The sequence below is a fragment of the Equus przewalskii genome, chromosome 23 (assembly GCF_037783145.1).
Source record: "Equus przewalskii isolate Varuska chromosome 23, EquPr2, whole genome shotgun sequence".
Lineage (NCBI taxonomy): Eukaryota > Metazoa > Chordata > Mammalia > Perissodactyla > Equidae > Equus > Equus przewalskii.
Window position 1 is genome coordinate 26766654 of NC_091853.1, and position 23658 is coordinate 26790311.

General features: G+C 35.4%; 1 protein-coding gene and 1 long non-coding RNA gene across 2 annotated transcripts in view; one reads left to right on the forward strand and one right to left on the reverse strand.

Moving 5' to 3' along the window:
- LOC139078916 (uncharacterized) overlaps nt 1-23658 on the reverse strand; it is a 178901-nt gene that overhangs the window by 86372 nt on the left and 68871 nt on the right. The gene's annotated exons all lie outside the window — the stretch shown is intronic.
- LOC103541409 (complement receptor type 2-like) overlaps nt 1-23658 on the forward strand; it is a 144219-nt gene that overhangs the window by 52421 nt on the left and 68140 nt on the right. The window contains exon 24 of the mRNA XM_070591173.1: nt 15956-16041. Within this exon, the coding sequence (XP_070447274.1) occupies nt 15956-16041 (86 nt within the window). The remainder of the gene's footprint in view (nt 1-15955; nt 16042-23658) is intronic.

Genomic DNA, 23658 nt, shown 5'->3' on the forward strand with positions numbered 1-23658 from the left:
TTATACATCGCTTGTGGGAATGTAAAATGGTACAGCTGCGTTAGGAAACAGTTCAGCAGTTCCTCAAAAAGTTAAACATAGAGTTGGCATATTACCTAGCAATTCCACTCCTATATAGATGCCTAACACAACTGAAAATATATGTCATATTCGGAGTACTCTAATACTGTACTCGTTGTACATAAATGATTTTTAGTTGAGTATAAAACTTAAAAGACAAATGTATTAGAAGTAACTATAGCTACAATAATTTGTTAATTTATACAAAATATAAAAAAATGTAAAGTGTAACATCAATAGTATAAAATGTGAGGAAGAAATAAAAGTGTAGTTTTTGTAGGTGACTGAAGTTGTTATCAGCTTGAAATACACTATTGTAAGTATAAGATGTTTTATGTAAGCCTCATGGTAACCACAAGGAAAAATCTTTAGAAGATACACAAAAGATAAAGAGAAAGGAATCAGAACATAACACTGCAAAAAAAATCAACAAATCACAAAGGAAGACATCAAGAGAGGAAAAACAGAACAAAGGAAATACAGAACAGGCAGAAAAAATTAATAAAATGGCAATAGTAAGTCCATACCTATCAATAACTTCTTTAAATGTAAATTAATTAAATTCTCCAATCAAAGACATAGAGTGGATGAACGGAAAAAAAAAAACAACATACAACCATATGGTGCCTACAAGAGACTCACTTTAGCTTTAAGGACACACATAGGCTGAAAGTGAAGAGATAGAAAAAGGTATTCCATACAAGTGGTAACTGAAAAAGAGCAGAGGTTGCTAGACTAATATAAGATAAAATAGATTTTCAGTCAAAATCTGTCACAATAGTCATGGAAGTCACTACATAAACATAAAGGGGTCAATTTATCAAGAGGATAAACAATAGTAAATATGTATGCACCCAACATTTGAGCACCTAACTATATAAAGTAAATATTAACAGAACTGAAGGAAGTAAATGAAACAGAGACCAGAAAAAACAATAGAAAAGATCAACAAAACTAAGAGTTGGTTTTTACGGGCTGGCCAAGTGGCGCAGTGGTTAAGTTTGCGCCTTCTGCTTCGGTGGCCCGGGGTTCGCTGGTTTGGATCCTGGGTGTGAGCCTGCATACCACTTGTCAAGCCATGCTGTGACAGGCGTCCCACATATAAGTAGAGGAAGACAGGCATGGATGTTAGCTGAGGGCCAGTCTTCCTCAGCAAAAAGAGGAAGATTGGCAGCAGATGTTAGCTCAGGACTAATCTTTCTCAAAACAAAACCAAACCAAGAGTTGGTTTCTAAAAAGATAAACAAAATAGACAAACCTTCAGCCAGATTAACCAAGAAAAAAAGAAAAGATTCAAATAAATAAAATTATAAATGAAGGGGAAACATTGCAACCAATATCACAGAAATGCAAAGGATCATGAGACTACTATGAACAATTCTATGCCAACAGGTTGGATAAACTAGAAGAAATGGATAAATTCCTAGAAATATAAATCCTACTAAGACTGAATCATAAAGAAATAAAAAATATGAAGAGACCAATAATGAGTAAAGAGATTGAAGCAGTAATCAAAAACCTCCCAACAAAGAAAAGCTCAGGACTAGATGGCTTTGTGATTGAATTCTACAGCAAAAATTTAAAAAGGAATTAAATATAAGTTGTCAAACTCTTCCAAAACATTGAATATTAAATGGAATATTATTCAGTCATAAAAAGAAGGAAATCCTGCTGTTTGGGAAAACACGGATGAACCTGGAAGACAGGTGAAAGAAGTGAAAGAAGACAGACACAGAAAGACAAATACTCTATGATTTCTTTTATATGTGGAAGCTAAAAATGTTGAACTCATAGAACCAGAGAGCAGAATAGTGGTTGCCAAGAACTGAGGAGGGAGGCGAAATTAAGAGATATTCATCCAGGGATACAAATTCCAATTATAAGATGAATAAGTTCTGGGGAATCTAATGTACAGAATGGTGAGTATAGTTATTAATACTGTATTGTATATTTGAATTTGCTGAGACAGTAGATATTAAGTGTCTTACTACACACACACAAAACAACTGGTAACTACGTGAGGTGAGAGATGTATTAATTAACTTGATTGTGGTAATCACTTCATAATTTATATGCATATTCTTATCCCATTGTATACCTTACAAAACACTTGTACACAAATGTTCACAGCAGCATCATTCATAATAGTGAAAAAGTCTAAACAACCCAAATGTCCATCAAGTGATTATGAATAAACAAGATGTGGTACTTCCACACAATGGAATACTATTCACCCATAAAAATGAATGGAGTACTGACACATGCTACCACATGGATGAACCTTGAAGACATGCGAAAGATGCCAGACACAAAAGGTCACATATTATATAATTCCATTTATATGAAATGTCCAAAATAGGCATATCCATAGATAGAGAAAGTGAATAGTTGTAAAGGGCTGTGAGGAAGGAGAATGCAGAGTGATGCTATTGGGTATGAGTTTTCCTTTGGGTGTGATGAAAATGTTCTGGAATTAGATAGTGGAGATGGTTGCATAACCTTATGAATATACTAAAAGCCACTGAATTGTATACTTTAAAAGGATAGATTTGATAGTATGTGAATTTTATCTTAATAAAAAAATTTTAAATGTGTCACAAAACAATACTTAGTACATAAAACATATTCATATTTTCATTCTACTGCATTCCATTTTTTATGCCATTCACAATCTACTATGTTGATTCATGATACACTACATTGATTTCCTGACAATCAATAGCCTATTGTAACTATACAGAAATCTTGATCACAGTTACATTAAAACTCTATATTAATTTGCAGGAAATTTATAGCATTATATTACTGAGTCTTCCAAGCCATGAACAGTCCATTTATTTACATCTTCTTACGTGATTCTAATAGAAGTTTATAATTTTATCCATAGAGTTTTGGAATATCTTTTCAATATATTCATTCTTAGGTACTAAATATTTTCATGTTATTTTAGTAGTATTTTTTAAGATTTTATTTTCTATTCGTTTCTGGCATAAGCAATGCAATTGGCTTTTAAATATTGATTTAACACACGGAAACCTGACCAAACTCCCCCATGAGTTATGACATTTTAGCCACAGATTCTTTTGTATTTTCCAGGAGTAAATTGTAAATTCAAATAAGGACAATTTCATTTATTTCTTTCCAGTCCTTGTTCTTCTTATTTCTTTTTCTTGCCTCGCTGTGCTGGCTGGGATCTCCACTATAATGTTGTGCTGACAGTGGATAGTTTGTCTCATTCCCAGTCCCTTGGCAAAAGCTTTCAATGATTCAACATTAAATATGATGTTTGCTATAGGATTTTTCTATGTATCCTTTTTTGAGGGTTCTATTCCTAAAATTTTTATCATGAAAGGATTTTTAATTTTATTAACTGATCTTCCTGCATCTTTAGAGATGATAATACAACTTTTCTCCTTTAATCTCTGAAGTAATACTGTGATGAATTACATTAACAGCTTAAACCTTAAATTTGTGAGAAATCAACTTGGTCTAGAAGTGTTATAAATATTTTATATATATTGCTAGATTTGTTTTATATTTTGTTTCAGATCTTTTTCTTTTATGCTCGTGAGTGTAAGAAGCCTAATAATTTTTGCTTCTCATACTGTTCTTGTCTGGCTTTACAACCAATTTTTTCCTTATAAAATGAGCAGAGCGTGTTCCTTTTCTAAAGCAGGCTTGATCTATCAACTCTTATAATCATGAGTTTTTCTAATTTTTCCTTGTATTTCTGTTTTTGGTTTTATATATTTGATACTATGTAATTAGGTGTAGACACATTTAATACTTGCATATCTTCCAAGAGTATTAAAACTTTTATCATTATGTAGAGCTGCTCTTTCTCTCTAGTAATGTTTTTTGAGTTAAAAATCTATTTTGAATGTAGACTTAAAGTCTTTACTATGGATTGAATATAACCACGTTGCTTTCTTTTGATTATTTGAATATTCTTTTGCTATCTTTTTACTTTTTCCTTTCTGTATCATTATGTTTTAGGTGAGTCTCTGGTGAACAACTTATATAGTAGTCCCCCCTTTTCTGAATTTTCACTTTCCACGGTTTCAGTTACTGACAGTCAAAACCTCAGTTAGAAATATTAGATGGAAAATTCCAGAAATAAACAACTTATAAGTTTTAATTTGGACACTATTCTGGGTAGCATGATGAAATCTCACATTCAGGACGTGAATCATTCCTTTGTGCAGGGTATCCATGCTGTCTATGGTACCTGCCCATTACTTAGTAACTGTCTCAGTTATCAGATCAACTGTCACAGTACTGCAGTGCTTGTGTTCAAGTAACCCTTATTTTACTTAATAATGGCCCCAAAGCACAAGGGTAGTGATGCTGGGAATTTGGATATGCCAAAGAGAAGCCATAAAGTGCTCCCTTTCAGTGAAAAGAACATAGTATATATAGGGCTTGGTAGTATCTGCAGTTTCAAGCATCTGCTGGGGGTCTTGGAACATATCCCTGCAGATAAGGGGGGACTACTGTAGCTATATTTTTTTAATCCAGCCTAACAATCTCTGCCTTGTAACTAAAGAGTTAATCCATTTGCTTTTAATGTAATTACATTAGCAATTAAATTAATTTAAAACTAATGCCTACTATCTTATTTTGTGTTTCCTATTTGCACTATATTTGCATTTTTCACACTTTTTAAGCTTATTTTGTGCTGATTTAGGCTTTGTATCCTTATTCCATTACTTCCTTTACTAGCTTAGAAATTAATAGCCTCTATTTCTCTTAGTTTACATGTTACCCCACAAATTTTAACTTGTATACTTTAAAAATTCTAAAGTTAATCTCTATATTTACCTCTCTCCATGAAATACATGGACATAGGAAGACTTTAACAAATTTGAATTTGCAAATCTGTTCAACAGTACATTGTATCTATGGAACTACATTTACTTATGCACTTGTATAATAAGTATTTATTGAATACCTACTTTGTGCTAGGAACTATTGCAGGTACTAGGAATATCCTAGTTAACAAAAGAAAGTTTATCTTTAATGAAACTTAAATTGTTGTGGGGGAAACAAATAGCAAACAAATACATATTGTAATATGAGAGTGATAACCATTATGAAGAAAAATATGTAAGTGGAGGGAATAGTCACAGGGGAAGAATGCAGGTGCTATTATATATAGAATACTCAGAGCAGGTAACTCTGAGGCAATAAAAGTTGGAGGCTTGTACAAAGTGAGGGACTGAGACATATGGGGGAAGGTCATTGCTGATAGCAAGAACAAAACTTTGCTGGAGGAATGTTCTTCAAGTTGTGAGCGTTCAGTTAGGAAACCAGTATGACTCCAACAGAGTGAGTGAAGAAAAGAGTGAGAGGAAAAGAGGTCTGAAGAACAGCCAGAGCCAGGTCATGGAGGGCTATGCAGACCACAGTGAGGACTTCAGACTTTAATCTAAATTTGACAGGAAGCTACTGGAGGGTCTTTAAAGCAGAGGGGTGACATGATCTGATTTACAATTTTAAAGACTCACTTTAGCTGTCATATGAAGGATTTGTTGTTGGAGGACAAATAAAAGAGAGAGACTAGTTAAAGTCTATCGTCTTGGGGGGCAGGCCCCGTGGCTGAGTGGTTAAGTTCACATGCTCCGCTTCAGTGGCCCAGGGTTTCACCGGTTCGGATCCTGGGCGCGGACATGACACCGCTCATCAAGCCACGCTGAGGTGGCGTCCACATGCCACAACTAGAAGGACCACAACTAGAATAGACAACTATGAACCAGAGGGCTTTGGGGAGAAAAAGGAAAAATAAAATCTTTAAAAAAAAAAAAAAAGTCTATCGTCTTGTCTAGTTGAAAGATAACCTCATCCAGAACTGGAACAATGGTTCTCAATTTGGCAATCTCTGGAGACATATTTGGTTGTCACAACTAAGAAGGTGCTACTGGCATCTAGTGGATAGAGGCCAGGGATGCTGCTAAGCATGCTACAGTGCACAGAACATTATCCTCATATCAAAGAATCATTGGTCCAAAATGTCAATACTGCCTGGGTTGAGATACCCTAGACTAGAGTGAGAGGGGTGAGAAGTGATTGTATTCAACATATGTTAGAAGGTAGAGGTGACAAAATTTCTGAATGCACCAGATATTAAGTCTGAAATTAAAAAAAGAATATAGATGACTCCAAGATTTTTGATTTGATCTGAAAGCAAGAAAGAAGGAAACATCATGAATGGAATAGAAGCATTGTTCCCTAACACTCAAGACTAAATTACAGTGTTTTGATTGTGCCTTAAATTATTCTATAACAGCCAAGCTATCATTCATATGGAAGAGTAACAGACAGACAAAACAGAGCTAACAAATTATATCAAGCTGATCTGTTTTATGGAAAAAAGATAACTCCAGTCAGTCAACCCAAAATAACAATTCAAAAATTAGAATGATGCAGGTTAAAAAATTATTGATGAGATATAAAACTTATGAAACATAGAGAATCAAATTATTTTTAATATGGGTGTTTCATTTACTGTAAAATAAGATTACTTCTTTACAGAAGAATTTTAAAAATTAATTATATCCATGGGGCCGGCCCAGTGGTGCAGCTGTTAAGTTTGCACGTTCTGCTTTGGTGGCCTGGGGTTCGCCAGTTCGGATCCTGGGTGTGGACATGGCACCGCTTGGCACACCATGCTGTGGTAGGCATCCCACATATAAAGTAGAGGAAGATGGGCATGGATGTTAGCTCAGGGCCAGTCTTCCTCAGCAAAAAGAGGAGGATTGGCAGCAGTTAACTCAGGGCTAATCTTCCTCCAAAAAAAAAACGTAATTATATCTAAAATCAAAGAGTATAGCAAGAAAGCTAGCAGTTGAGGAAAATTTTTAAAGTGCTGGACTTATAGTTAATGTATCATTCTTGACCTCAAAAATGGAGAAGACAAATTTGTATGTATTTTTAATGGCTGTTATCACAGTAGAATAAAAATTTTAAAAAACTACAATTTCCAACAGAATAAACAAAAATAGAAAAATTAATCCATGTAGCAAAATAGAGGGAAGAAAATGTTACAATTTCTTTATATAAGTGTGTGTAGGGAAGCACACTTGGGAGTATTTTTGGTTTTCCCTTTTAGAAATTGATTTTACGGGGCTGGCCCCGTGGCTGATCGGTTCAGTTTTCGGGCTCCGCTTGGGCTGCCTGGGGTTTCTGCAGTTCGGATCCTGGGCACGGACATGGCGCCGCTCATCAAGCCAAGCTGAGGCGGCCTCCCACATGCCACAACCAGAGGGACTACAACTACAACATACAACTATGTATGGGGGGCTTTAGGGAGAAGACAAAGGGGAAAAAAAGAAGATTGGCAACAGATGTTAGCTCAGGTACCAATATTTAGGGGAAAAAAAAAAGGAATGGATTTTACAAAAATGAGATCATGCTCATTGTAATCAGAATGTACAGTAAATTTATGAAGTTTTTTTACATGAAAATTTTCTACCTAGCACGTCTGTTAATTCTCTTGAATAATCTATGGAATAAAAGAGAAAAGTACATTCTCTGTAGAGTACCAAGTTGAAAAGCAATCTTTTAAAAGGGATTCAGTCTCTATTATTTAAATTCTCAATATCTTTACTTCAAAAAACAATAATGAAAGGGGCAAGTATTACTAGATATTGAAACAGATTATGAAGTTAAAATAATTTTAAGTATATTATAATGCTATATTTTAAAATAGAGAACTCAAAAAAACAGAATACGAAGTCCAGAGATAGATCCAAATTTATAACAAAAGGTATATAGCATTTCAAAATAGTAAGCAAACTAGTATCTTTAATTAAAATATTGTTAGATCCTTAGCTCATTTCATACACCAAAATAAATCCTACATAGATCAAGGAGTTACAAGGAGTTATGTTATAAGTGAAACCTAAATAAAACTAAATGAAAAATTCAAAAAATATGTATCTGACTTAGGATCATTCCAAGTTAATGGGTTCATTTCAAGCAAAGGCAGAATCCATAGAGAGGTTAACACAACTGACACATATACAAACATTAAAAACGAATTAATTAGAAACGAAAAAGGAGAAAATATATATACAAAAAGCCCTTACAAAAAATATACAAACACCTGAATAGAAAAGTGATCAAAAGATACAAAGTGGCAATTAACAAAAGAAAAAAGCACAGGGCCCGGCCCGGTGGCGCAGCAGTTAAGTGCACACGTTCCGCTTTGGCGGCACGGGGTTCGCCAGTTCGGATCCTGGGTGCGGACATGGCACCGCTTGGCAAAAGCCATGCTGTGGTAGGCGTCCCACATATACAGTAGAGGAAGATGGGCAGGGATGTTAGCTCAGGGCCAGTCTTCCTCAGCAAAAAGAGGAGGATTGGCAGTAGTTAGCTCAGGGCTGATATTCCTCAAAAAAAAAAAAGTACAAATCATCAATACCTGTGGAAAAGTCTAGCCTTGCTAATAATGAAATTAATGCAAATTAAAATAACAATAATATGCTATTTTGATCATTCATTCAATCCAAAAATATTTATTCGGAGCCTACAAATACAAAGAATAGGTACTATTCTAGAAGTTGGAGATGTAGCAGTAAACAAAACAGACAAAAGTCCCTACCTACAATTGGTGTTGATGAAGTTCAGGGAAATGGGTATTGACTTAAACTCCAAGTAGTAGCATAAATTGGTACAAATTTACACCATTTAACACAATTTAGGCAATATACTTTTGCTCAGGAGTCAAATGTCAATCATTTCCTTTTTGAAGTTTTTTAGACACTGAGGCTTGGAAAGGTTGGAAAACATCCTAGTATTCAACAATAGGGGGTTATTTAACTAAACCATGGTACATGCATGTGATGGAATATTATTCTGCTGATAAAAATATTGGAGGGGCTGGCCTGGTGACGCAGTGGTTAAGTTCACATGTTCTGCTTTGGTGGCCCAGGGTTTACTGGTTCGGATCCCGGATGCAGACATGGCACTGCTTGGCAAAAGCCATGCTGTGGTAGGTGTCCCATGTATAAAGTAGAGGAAGATGGGCACGGATGTTAGCTCAGGGCCAGTTTTCCTCAGCAGAAAGAGGAGGATTGGCAGCAGATGTTAGCTCAGGGCTAATCTTCCTTAAAAAAAAAAATGTTGGAACTTGAACATAATATATTTGTTGCAGCTTGAGGGATTCCAATAAATAATACACACATCTTCACCACTGGATTTCTGGACCAACTGAGGAATCAGACAGATGAAGCTCAAGTTCTATCTTTGTTGCTAAAAGAGATGAATTGAGAATATATTTTTAGGTCAGAGCTAAATACACAAATTTTTTAAATCCTAAAATTAAATGTAATTGCCTGTTATCAGTTACCGCTGGAAAACTGTAGGCTTTCTGCACCCACCCACCCCTACCCCCATTCATCACAGGGGTAGGGGCAGGCTCCTTAGCACATAGCAGAGAATAAGCCAGAATGCATCCTCTCTGCAGGCATGCAAAGTGGGAAAAGGTTGCAAGATGCAAAAGGTTGAGATGAGCTGCCCTATTCCTTCTCCCAAACTCACCAATCAGAGAACGCATCCTGGGCAGGTAGGGGAAATAGAGTGGCCAGTGTCAGCCTCACTAAAACTCTCAAATGGACATCTGAAAGGTGGATATAGGTGTGCTACCCAACAATAGTTTATATAATGAAAATGGGTTATAAAATAATGTAGTGTGACTCATTCTGAATATATATATATTCTCCGAAATGAAGATACGTACATACATAAATACCTATGTACATGACAAGATGGAAAAAAAGTTATTAACCTGAATTCCTCTTAGGATAAACATTATATTTAAAGAAGTTGAGACCCCGAAGGGGCTGTTCTGTGCAAGGCAAGGGGAAGGAGTTGCTTATTATTCCAAAAAGGGAGTAGAAAGTCAAGTGAGGAATGGAGTGAAATGCCTAATGGCATCCACTCCCCAGGGTAACACCTCCCTAAAGCTTCCCCAAAATGAAACGGAAAATACTTTGAGCAAGTGGATTTTGGGGGGAAACCCACAAAAAGCCTGGGCTTTACTGCTAGATTAAATGTAGTGCAGAACCCAAAGGCAGCAGGGATGGACACAGGAGCATGGAAGCAGAGAGAAGTGGGGGGAAGTAAGGCCTAGGACGCACAGAAATCATGGGGGTGGAGGCCTTTCACACAGCTGTAAATTATAGGTCCTGGTCCACTTTAACCTCAGCTATCTGGCAGCTGATATCCACGTTATATGTGTATCTCTCTTAACAGAAAAGATTGAAAGGATTTACTCCAAGCCCTTGCCACCCAAAGTATGGTTCACAGACCAGCAAGGTCAGCATCTCCTGGGAGCTTGTTAGAAAGGCAGAATCTTCATACCCACTGAATCAGAATTGCATTTTCACAAGATCCCCAAGTGATTTCAATGCAAATAAAACTTTTGAGAAGCACTACTCTAAACCATTAACTATGCTAATTTCTGAAAGAGTTTGGATAATTTTTTTCCCATTACTGAGATTTTTTGTATCTTTCACTTTTTTTTTTTTTTTTTACAATGAATAGGTACAGTAGTTCCCCCTTATTCATAGGGGATATGTTCAGAGACCCTAAGGGGATGCCTGCAACTGTGAGTAGTACGGAATCCTATGAATACTGTTTCTGTCTATACATACATACCTATTATAAAGTTTAATTTATAAATTAGGCACAGTAAGAGATTAACAATGATAACTAATAAAATAGGACCATTGTACAATATGCTGTAAGAAAAGTTATGCTGGATCTTAGCAACCTCAACATACAATCTTTTTTCTTTCCTTATTCAGTTGAGAACTTTCACCTCTTCACTTAAAGGAGGCACTTTATGGCTTCTCTTTGGCATATCTAAATTGCCAGCATCAGTACTCTTGCACTTTGGGGCCACTATAAGTAAAATAAAGGTTACTTGAACACAAGCACTGTGATATTATGTCAGTCTATCTGATAACAGAGAGGGCTTCTAAATGACTCATGGAGGAGTAGAGTATACAGTGTGGATGTGCTGGACAAAGGAATGATGCACATCCTGGGTGGGACATAGTTGGCCAGTGTAAGATTTCATCATGTTATTCAGAATCGTGCTAGCAATTTAAAACTTATGAATTACTTATTTCTGGAACTTTCTATTAAATATTTTCAGAAATTGAAGATTGGGGGAGGCCATCCTTCCCATATCTCACACCCATGGGAAGCAGCAGGACCCAGTCCACCAGCAGCTGTGTCAACAGCAGAACTTGGGTGAGCCCACACATCTCAAGCCCCACACCAGCCAGCAGCAGTGGGCACTGTTCTGCCCGCAATAGCAGCATCAGTAGAGCCTGGATGGCAAGGCCTAGACTTCAAGACAGCAGCAGGAGGGTCCCTATATTCATACCAGGAATATCAGAAGGCCCAGTGTCCCAGCCCTCCACACAGCAGCACAAGGCAAACCAAGTCCAGTGTCTCTCAACCCTACACCCATGGCAGTGAGCCACCAACCCAGCGGTAGAAGGTGAACCATGCTCAGGGTCTCTTGATTCTCCATCAAGTAGGAGAAAGCCTTGCAGACCCATGTCTTGTGGTCTTTTACCCAGCAGCAAAAGGCAGCCTAGATAGACGCTTCCCTCCCCTGGTGGCACCAAGACAGATGGAGTGGGTGCCCATGCTCACCAGGTAGCCAGAGAACAAGCAAGAGAGTTTACACTCCATGCCAAGGGTTGAACATCCCCCATTCTCCACCCAGTGACACTAGGCAGCCCGGGGAAGCACCTTCATTCACACAGGCAGCATCATCAGTGATACATGGAGAATTTAAGTGGAGCCCGAAGAATGAAGCAGACCAGAATAGCATTGCAAGACTCAGAAGACTAAGTTGTCACTGAAACTAAAACCCACAAAAATAGTCCAGAATCTATGCACTAACCCAAAGAGGGTGATGGTCTGCAAAAATAGATGTAAATAAGATCAAGAGTCACCTAATATAATATCCAAAATGTTCAAGATACAATAGAAAAACCATATCAAGAACCAGGAAAACCCCAGCTTGATTGAGAAAAGACAATCGACTAATGCCAATACCAAGATGAATTAGATGTTGGAACTATTTAACAAAGATTTTAAAGCAGCCATCATAAAGTTGCTTTGACAAGTAATTACAAATTCCCTTGAAAAAATCTTGAAACCAACCAGAGAGAAAGGATATATTATAGGGGAACATCACTTTGAACAGCAGTGGATTTCTGATCTGAAAATTGGAGACCAGAAGGAAATTGCACAACCTATTTCAAGTAATGAAAGAAAAGAACTTAACTATGAATTCTAAATCTGTAAAAATATTAATTGCATATTTGGAATAAATCACACTTGGTCATTGTATATGATTCTTTCTTATACATTGTTGGATTTGATTTGCTAATACTTCATTGAAAATTTTCTTGTAAGTATAAAATATTAGCAAATCAAACCCAACAATATATTAAAGAAATTGCATACAATGACCACAGTGGGAATTATTCCAGGAATGCAAGATTGAGTTAACATTCGAAATTCAATCAATGTAGGGGCTGGCCCTGAGTTATAGTGGTTAAGTTCAGTGCACTCCACTTCAGTGGCCCAGGTTCACAGGTTTGGATTCTGGGCATGGACACACACCACTCATCAGCCATGCTGTGGTGGCCACCTACATATAAAGTAGAGGAAGACTAGCACAGATGTTAGCTCAGGGCAAATCTTCCTCAGCAAAAAACCCCCCAAACAACAACAAAAAATTCAATCAATATAATCAACCACATGAACAGGCTGAAAAAGAAAAATTATATGCTCGTATCAATTGACTCAGAAAATTCATTTGACAAAATCCAACACCAATTCATGATAAAAACTCACAGCAGGTTAAGAATATAACCGAATAAGTCTGAAATCAAGGTGTTGGTAGAGTTGGTTCCTACTGGAGGCTCTGAGGGAGAATCCATGCTATGGTTTTCTCCTAGCTTCTGGTGGTTGCCAGCAATCCTTGGTATCACTTGGCTATAGACACATCACTTCAATCTCTGCCTCTGTCCTCACACGGCTTTGCCGCTCTATGTATTAACATCGTCTTCCCTCTGTGTGTCTCTGGGTCCAAATTTCCCTCTTCTGAGGATGCCAGTCATTGGACCAGGGCCCACCCTAATCCAGTATGACCTCATCTTAACTCTATCACATCGGTAAAGAACTTGTTTCCAAATAAAGACACATTCTGAGGTTTCAGGTGGACATAAATTTGGGGGCACACTATTGAACCCAGTATGGTTGTGAACAGACATTTCACTGAAGAGAATATACCAATGGAAAATAAGCACATGAAAAGATATTCAACTTCATTAGCTATTAGGAAAATGCAAATTAAAACAACAATGGGACAATACCACACCCATATCTGAATGGCTAAAATAAAAAATAGTGAAAACACCAAATGCTAGCATGAGTATAGAGGAACTTGATCACTTATACATTGCCGATAGGAAAGTAAAATGATAAATCCACTCTGGAAAGCAGAAAAGAGCTATTAAATCAGGAAAAGACATGGAGGAAACTAACATGCATTTTATTAAGTGGAAGAAACCAATCTTAAAAGGCTAAATACTGTATGATTCCAATTATATGACATTCTGGAAAAGGCAAAACTATGGAGTAAAAAGATTGGTGGTTGCCAGAGCTTCACAGGAGGGAGAGATGAACAGACAGAGCTCAGAAGATTTTTAGGGCAGTGAGACTACTCTGATTCTACAAAGGTGTATATATGTCACTGTACATTTGTCTAAACCCATAGAATGTACGACACCAAGAGTAGACCCTAATGTAAATTATAGACTGTGGGTGATAATGATGTGTCAATGTAGATTCATCAGTTGTAACAAAAGTGCCACTCTGATTGGGGATGTTGATAATGTGGGAGGCTATACATTTTTCGGGGCAGGTAGCATATGGTAAACCCCTGTACCTTCTGGTCAGTATGCTCTGAACCTAAAATTGCTCTTAAAAATAGTCTATTAAAAATTGCCTAGATGTAAATACATATGCATTAGTACAAATACACACACAAATTAGTACAAATAAAACTGAGGAAATTTGAACAAAATTGGTGGTGTATCCATATCAATATCTTGGTTTTAATACTGTACAGTAGTTTTGCAAGATGTTATCAATGTGGGAAATCGAGTAAAGAGTACTGAGATATCTCTGTATTATCTCCTATAACTGCAAATGAATCTATAATTATCTCAAAATACAAAGATTTTTTCTAAAGTTACTACTAAATTGCCAAAGGGAGGGGCTTTTTACCACAGACTTCTATGTGCTAACCTAAATAATTCACAGGGTTTTTTCCCTCATTTTTCTTAACTCATCTACTTGGTTCATGTGTGTATAGATTTAAAAAAGAAGGAAAATGTAAATAGCATTAATATCCCAGGGCCTTACTATTCCACTCTAAGCTCTAGAAGATTCTCAAATGTGTGGGCGTGTTTACCCACAGGCTGTATGTGGTTTCTGGTAATGAAATGGTCATGGTTTTTCCTGAACCATGGCTTAGCTATACGACTCCCTCTCTCTTCCCCAGGAGTCCCAAAAAGACAGGATGGATGTAAAGGATCCAGTCTATTGAAATGGATATAAAAATTCCAGATTCCTCTTAAAACGAGAGGCACGTTATTTCTGCTTTATTTCTTTCTAAAAATTCCAAAAGAGAAGAGGTCTATTATTTGCTCAATTGCTTAATCTAGTTTGGGAGACCAGTTTAATCAATTGAAACATTCTTCTAGGGTCTCTTAACCAGTGAATACAAAGCTATGCAACCGATTCATGATGTGTTCATTACTACAACACTAAACAACAGTATAGAGAGAACTGCCAACTCAACTTACTTCACCATTTCTAACCCAACCCTCATGATTAGAAAATCCAAGAGAGCATTTTAAGAAGTAACCTCTATGAGGTCAAAAGCCAGAGAGGTCCCCATGATCCTTTGCTCAAGGCAGGCAGAGGAAGCACACGTTGTGGAAGGACTGCAGACTTCCTTTACTCCACTTGTTCCCTATTTGTGCGTATGTGTGTTTGCAATACAACTTAGAATATTCTCATTTTTGGTGGTGTACTGGAAGTCATTAAAAAACAAAAACAAACCGAAGACATTAATAAATACAACACAATCACTACTTCAATGTAACAGTTCTTCCAGTTTCTTTAGAAACATCCACTGCTGTCACACTTTTTATTTGATCTCCATTTGGCCTGTTTTGCTGTTTGAATAAAGTTTGTGCTGCCGTATTTTCTTATATATTCATAAGGCAAAGTTCTCCGCTATATCAAATAACACTTGACTGTTATTTGGCATTATTCCTCTTAATTTCTAGTAGTATCAAGTTTGGCCCTACTCTATACATACTAGTTCTCATGAATGGTTCAGCCCAGCCTTCCATCACTACAGAGAGTCTCAGTTGTAGTAAAAATAAATGTCATTAATTTTCCAAATTTTATGGCATACTTTGAGCAGTTTGTGGCATACTAACTAAAAATTTCTGCCTTTAACATTTTAAAAATGAAATAAGTGTTAAGCCCTTTTTGTTCTGCTTAGATTTCCTTTGGTTCTAGTTTGATGAATCTTATTCACCTTAGATTTATATAAAAATGTGCCATAAGGTAAGAAAGAAGAGAGATCCCATCTAGTTTAGAATGCAGGAAGAAGAAAATTAAAAGGTCCAAATAAAGATGTAAAATTTGGGAAAGTGATAGTACTTTGACAAATGGAAATTGTCTTTCTGTATTCTCCAAGATTGTAATCGTTTGTAAGCAGCAATTTAAGCAGGGAGATTAACTATGTATTTAGAACATAACATTTATTATTCTTTGCCTGTAGATACCGACTCATTGGTCACTCCTCTACAACATGCATCATCTCAGGAAATACTGTCATCTGGGATAATGAAGCACCTGTTTGTGAGAGTGAGTTGAAATATTCCTTCCTATTACCTTTACCAATAGATTGTGAGTTTCCCCCCCGAGTTATAAAAATCTTAATTAAATTCTTTTTGTGCATTCTGTCCTTCAGCTAGCTGAAGACAACTGTAATGTTCTCAAAAATACCTGTGGGGTTCCTGACAACTGTTTCCTTAAGTTCTTCCTTAGCCTTGGATATGTCTTTTCTGAATCTGGGGACTTAAGTGCATAAAAGCCTTCCAACTTTATTTTTACTTCAATTAATTTGGACTTATGTTGGTTCTGTCATCCTCAGTATAATGATCATTCTGCTTGGCAAATTAGTAAAGATTTTTTAAAAATGATGCTCTCCAAGGTTGGTGAAGCCATGGAGGAATCAGCACTCTCAGGCACCAATAGTTCAACAAATGCTCTTGAGAGGCACTGTGTACTATAAGCCTCAAGAGTGGGCATATGTTTGACCCACTTCTTAGGATTTACACTTAGGAAATAAAGACAGATTTTTGCAAGGAGTTCACTGTAAACTCTTCATTGTAGCATTCTTTATAATAGTAAAATATTAAAATAACCTAAATGTACTACGTTTCAAAATATTGTTTGGAAATAACCCACTAGAGGGAAAGAGACATGTTAAAAATGATGACAGAGAATTCCCTAACAAACACAAAATAGCCATAAAGAATTAGAAGAAATACATCTATATACTGGAATGTTATTCAGGCATAAAAAAAGATAACATGGAGAAGCATTTAATGACATGTAAAGACATTTATCATATATATATTTTACCAGATACTGCCAAAAGATTTTATAAAGTGGTTGTACAAATTTACACTTCCACCAGAAGCATCCACATCCTTGCCAATTTTGTATTTATCAGTTGTTTAAATTTTAGCTATTCTGGTGGCTCACTGGGGTTTTAATTTGCATTTTCCTAGTGAGTGATGATACTGAACACCTTTTCATATGCTTGTGAAGTGTCTGTTCAAAACTTTTGTCCAATGTTTACTAGTTTGTGTATCTTTTATTGTTTTGTAGAAGTTCTTTACATATTCTCAGAATTTCCAATAAATGTAACATAAATATTTTCTTTCAGGCTAAAACTTGTCCTTTCGCTTCCTGAATAATGTCTTTTTTTTAAAGATTTTATTTTTTCCTTTTTCTCCCCAAAGCCCCCCGGTACATAGTTGTATATTCTTCGTTGTGGGTCCCTCTAGTTGTGGCATGTGGGACACTGCCCCAGCGTGGCCTGATGAGCAGTGCCATGTCCGTGCCCAGGATTCAAACCAACGAAACACTGGGCCGCCTGCAGCGGAGCGCGCGAACTTAACCACTCGGCCACGGGGCCAGCCCCCAGAATAATGTCTTTTAATGATAGAAGTTATACATTTTTATAGCGTCCAACTCATGAGTCTTTTTCTATTTAGTTACTGCTTTCTCTGTTCTGCTTAAGAAATCTTTTCCTATCATTTTATCCTTGATGCTTAAGTCTGTGATTCATCACAAATTTATTTTTTGTATAATGTGGAGTATGGTCAGTGTATTTGTTTTTCTTGTTTTTGTTTTTTTCCTAATGGATAGGCAACTGTTCTAATACTATTTATTAAAAAAAAAAATTCCTTGTATACCGCAATGCAGTAATACAATAGCCATAAATCAGGTGACCTTATATGTGGCCCTCATTCCAGAGAGGTTCTGTCCCATTGGTTTATCTACCACACTGTTTTTGTTACCACAGTATTATATTAAGACTCGACATCTCGTGGTATATACCCTCTAACCATGTACTTCTTCAAGATTTACATGGTGGTTCTTGGTCTTTTGCATTTCCACGTGAAATTTAGAGTCAGCCTGTCAGTTTCCACAAAAAGAATCCTACTTGAATTTACATTGAGTTTCTATTGACTCAGTAGATCAATTTGTGGACCATTAACATATTTCCATTTTTGAGTTTTAATTCATTAACATAATATATCCCTCCATTTTTGAAGTCTTTTTAAATTTCTCTCACTATTATTTGTCAATTTACATCATAGAAATCATGCACATCTTTCATTAGATTTATTCCTAGATATTATTTTTAAAATTTCATTTTGTTTATTTCTTAGACATGCAATCGTTTGAACTTGGATTCAGCAATCTTGCTAAATTTGCTTATAAATTAAATAGTTTATCCAAAAGAATATGCTTCATAAACAATTATGTCATCTGTAATTATCACATTTTTAACCCTTTCTTGTATTTTTTATTTATTTCTAATGCATTATTGCATTGGCTAGCACCTCCAGTACAATGTCGAATGGAAGAGATGACATTGGGTTTTTAATAGTCATTGTAAAGCATGATGTTTACTGTAGGTTTTTGGTACATATCTTGTATCAGATTAAGGAAATTCCCTGTTATATCTAATTTGCTTAAAAAATTTATCATAAATATGTGTTCTAATTTATCACTCTGCATCTATTGAGATGATCATATCTGTTTCTCCTTCACTCTGTTAATGTATTACGTTGATTGATCTTTGGAAAGCTAACCAGCTTTGAATTCCTAGAATAAACCCATCTTCATCATGATGTGTAATATATGATTATCTTGTGTGTGACGTGTATGTGTGTTTGTGTGTGTGTGATTGCTAATATTTTTTATTCCAGTATTTTAAAGTTGGTTTAATATTTCAAAATCAGTCAATCTAAGTCCCACTTAGACCATTACACCACCCTTTTAAAATATTGCTGGATTAAATTTCCTAATATTTTGTTCATAAAATTTACATTTATTTTCTCAAGAGATGTTGAATTCTAATTTGCTTTTCTTTTAATGCCTTTATCAGGTTTGGGCATCAAGATTATGCTGGTCTCATAAAATGTTTTGGAAAGTGTTCATTCTTTTCTATTTTCTGAAATTATTTATGTAACATTAATATAACTTTTCCTTATATATTTGGAGGAATTCAGCAGTGAAGCAACTGGACTTGAATTTTTGTTGTTGTTAGGTTTTTATTCACTGATTCAATTTCCTTAATAGCTATAAAGTTTTTTAGATTTTTAATGTCTTATTGAATAGGTTTTGGTGAGTTGTGTTTTTAAAGGAATTTATACATTTCATTTACATTTTCTAGATCATTGGTATAATATTCATTATATTCTGATGTCTATAGGATCTGTGGTGATATCCCTGTTTAATTCTTGATATTGGTAACACCTTTTTATTTCTTTTTCTTGATTACTTTTACTAGACCTTTATCAATTTTATTAAGCTTTTTAAAAAACTACTTTTAACTTAGCTGATTTTCTCTAGTGTATGACTTTTTCTATTTTATTGATTTCTGCTTTATTGTTTTCTTTCTTCTACTTTCTCTGAGCTTAATTTTATGTTCTTCTCTGCTCATTAATTCTTGATATGGAAACTTAGATAATTTGTTTTCGACTTTCATTTTTCCTAATTTATACATTTAAACCTACATTTTTTTTCTCTAAAACTGCTCTATTTGCTTCTCAGAATCTTTATATTTATACTACTATTATATAAAAAAAATTTCTAATTTCCTTTTCGGTATCTTCTTTTACTCATAGTTTATTTAGAAGAAGGTTACTTAATTTCCAAACATTTGAGATTTTCTAGTTATCATTCTTTTATCATTCTAATCCTTTGAAACTTATTGACACATGTTTGATGGCCCAGAATATGGACAGTTTGGGTAAAATGTCACACATGCCCTGGAAAAGAAATTGTATTACATATGTTCATATCTTTTACTTTTAGCCATTCTTTGTCCTATATTTAAAGTTTATCTCTTGTAAACATCATCTCGTCAGGTTTTGTTGTTTTATTCCATCTGAAAATCTTTGCTTTTAATTGAAGTGTTTAGAACATTTCAATTTAATATAGTTACTTACATAGCTACGTTTAAGTCAAAACCCTTGTTATTGATTTTCTATTTGTTTCATATGTTTTGTGTTCCTTTATTCCCCATTTCTCATATTTTTAAATTAATCAAGTATTTTTATTATTCCATTTTTTCTTCTCAATACCTTTTTAGTTATATTTTATTTTCTTTTTTAAATTTCATATTCATTTAAACTAAAAAACAAACCAGTTTACCCTTTTCTCCCATCCCATACTCCCAACCCACCCCCTTGACTCCGCCCACCACCAGTCTGTTCTCCGAATCTATGAGCTTGTTTTTTAAAATTTTTAAAAATTTTAAAATTTTCCATATATAAGAGAGATCATACAATATTTGTCTTTCTCTCACATTTTACTTAGCATAATGCCTTCAAGGTCCATCCATATTATCACAAATGGCCAGCTTTCTTTCTTTTTTATGGCTGAATAATATTTCACTATATATATAGCTCTTCCACACATTTTCTTTATCTATTCATCCATTGATGGATACTTAGGTTGTTTCCATATCTTGGATATTGTAAGTAATGCTGCAGTGAACATGACAGTGCATATATCTATTTGAATTAGTGTTTTCTTTGGATAAATACTTATAAATGGAATTGCTGGATAATATGGTAGCTCTATTTTTAATTTTTTGAGGAACCTCCATACTATTTTCCACAGTGGCGGCATCAATTTACATTCCCACCAACCGTGCACATAGGTTCTCTTTTCTCTACATCCTCACCAACCCTGGTTATTTCTTGTCTTTTTGATAATAGCCATTCTAAGATGTGTGAGGTGATATCTTGTGTGGTTTTGATTTGCTTTTCCCTGATGATCAATGATGTAGAGCATCTTTTCATGTGCCTGTTGGCCATCTGTATGTCTTCTTTGGAAAAATGTCTATTTAGCTCTTCTGCCCATTTTTGTTTTGTGAGGAAGATTAGCCCTGAGCTAACATCCACCACCAATCCTCCTCTTTTTGCTGAGGAAGATTGGGCCTGAGCTAACATCTGTGCCCATCTTCCTCTATTTTATATGTGGGATGCCTGCAACAGCATTGCTTGATAAACAATGTCTGCCCCCAGGATCTGAACCTGTGAACCCCAGACCACTGAAGCAGAGCACACGGACTTAACCACTACGCAAACAGGCCAGCTCCCTTCTGTCCATTTTTTCAATCAGATTGCTTGTTTTTTTACTATTGAGTTGTATGAGTTCTTTATATTTTCATTTTGTTGATGGTTTTCTTTGCTGTGCTGAAGCTTTCTAGTTTAATGTAATCCCACTTGTTTATTTTTGCTTTTGTTGCTTTTGCTTTGGTTATCAGATTCAAAAAATCATTGCCAAGACCTATGTCAAGGAGATTACCACCTATGTTTTCTTCTAGAAGTTCTATTGTTTCAGGTCTTACATCCAAGTCTTTAATCCATTTTGAGTTAATTTTTGCGCACAGTGTAAGATAGTGGTCCAGTTTCATTCTTTTGCATATGGCTGTCCAGTTTTCTAAACACCATTTATTGTAGAGATTGTCCTTTATACCTTGCATATTTTTGGTTTCTTTGTCATAAATTAATTGACCATATACATGTGGGTTTATTTCTGGGCTCTCCATTCTGTTCCATTGATCTATGTGTCTGTTTTTATGCCAATACTATGGTTTTAATGTTTATGTTTTAATTACTATAGCTTTGTAATATCATTTGAAATGATATGATGCCTCCACCTTTGTTCTTCTTTCTCAAGATTGCTTTGGATTTTTGGGTCTTTTATGGTTTCATACAAATTTTAGGATTGTTCTATTTCTGTGAAAAATTGTTCTATTCTGTGCCATTGGAATTTTAGTAGGGATTGCATTGAATCTGTATATTGCTTTGGGTAGTATGAACATTTTAACAATATTAATTCTTCCAACTCATGAGCACAGACTATCTTTCCATTTATTTGTGTCTTCAATTTCTTTCATTCATGTCTTGTAGTTTTAAATATACAGGTCTTTCACTTCATTGGTTAAATTTATTCCTAGATATTTTATTTTTTTTGAGGCAATTGTAAATGCAATTGTTTTCTTACTTTCTCTTTCTGATAGTTCATTATTAGTGAATAGAAACACACAGAATTTTGTGTATTGATTTTGTATCCTGCAACTTTATTGAATTCGTTCATTAGTTCTAACAATTTTTTGATGGGGTCTTTAGGATTTTCTATATATAACATCATGTCATCTGCAAATAGTGACTGTTTTACTTCTTCCTTTCCAATTTAGATGCCTTTTCTTTCTTTTTCTTGCCTGATTGCTATGGGTAGGATTTCCAATATTATATTGAATAAAAGCAGTGAGAGTCTGCATCCTTGTCTTTTTTCCTGATCTTAGGGGAAAAGCTAAAAGCTTTTGAGTATGATGTTAGCTGTGGGGTTGTCATATATGACCTTTATTATTTTGCGTTACATTCCCTCTATACCCAGTTTGTTGAGAGTTTTTATCATAAATGAATGTTGCATTTTGTCAAATGCTTTTTCTGAATCTATTCAGATTATCATATGATTTTTATCCTTTGTTTTGTTAAGGTGGTATCAAGTTGACTGATTTGCAGATATTGAACCATCCTTGCATTCCTAGAATAAATCACACTTGATCATGGTCTATTATCCTTTTAAGGCATTGTTGAATTCAGTTTGCTAATATTTTGTTGAAGATTTTTGCATTTACATTCCTCAGGGACATTGACTTGTAATTTTCTTTTCTTGTAGAATCCTTGTCTGGTTTGGTATCAGGGTAGTGTTGGGCTTGTAAAATGAGGGGGTTTTTTTAAAGATTTTATTTTTTTCCTTTTTCTCCCCAAAGCCCCCCAGTACATAGTTGTACATTCTTCATTGTGGGTCCTTCTAGTTGTGGCATGTGGGATGCTGCCTCAGCGTGGCTTGATGAGCAGTGCCATGTCTGCGCCCAGGATTTGAATCAATGAAACACTGGGCCGCCTGCAGTGGAGCACACAAACTTAACCACTCAGCCATGGGGCCAGCCCCCTAAAATGAGTTTTTAAGAGTGTTTTCTTCTTCTGTTTCTTGGAAAAGTTTGTTTGTTGGGAGGTTTTTGATTACTAATTCAATCTCCTTACTAATAACCAATCTATTCAGATCTTCTGTTTCATCATGATTCATTCTTGGTAGGTTGTATGTTTCTAGGAATTTATCCATTTCTTCTAAGTTGTCCATTTGTTGACATTTAGTTGTTCATACTAGTCTCTTATGATCCTTTGTCTTTCTATGGTATCAGTTATATCATTTCTGATTTTATTTATTTGAGTCCTCTCTTTTTTTCTTGGTGAGTCTAGCTAAAGCTTTGTCTATTTTGTTTACCTTTCAAAGAACTAGCTCTTGGTTTCATCGATCTTTTCTATTGTCTTTTTAGTCTCTATTTCATCTTTTGTGTTCTAATCTTAGTCATTTCTTTCCTTCTACCAACTTTGTTCCTAGTTTGTTCTTTTTCTAGTTCTTTGAGATGTAAAGTTAGGTTATTAATTTGAGATGTTTCTTGTTTATTTAGATAGGCATCAGTCACTATAAACTTCCTTATTAGAACTATTTTGCTGCATCTCATACATTTTGGTACATTGCATATCAAGCCTGAGGCAGAGTTGAACAATAAGGTTCATTACCTACATGAGGCAACTCCTTCAAGACTAGGAGAGGTGATTATTTCTTCTACTGTATAGAAACCAACAGAGAGAG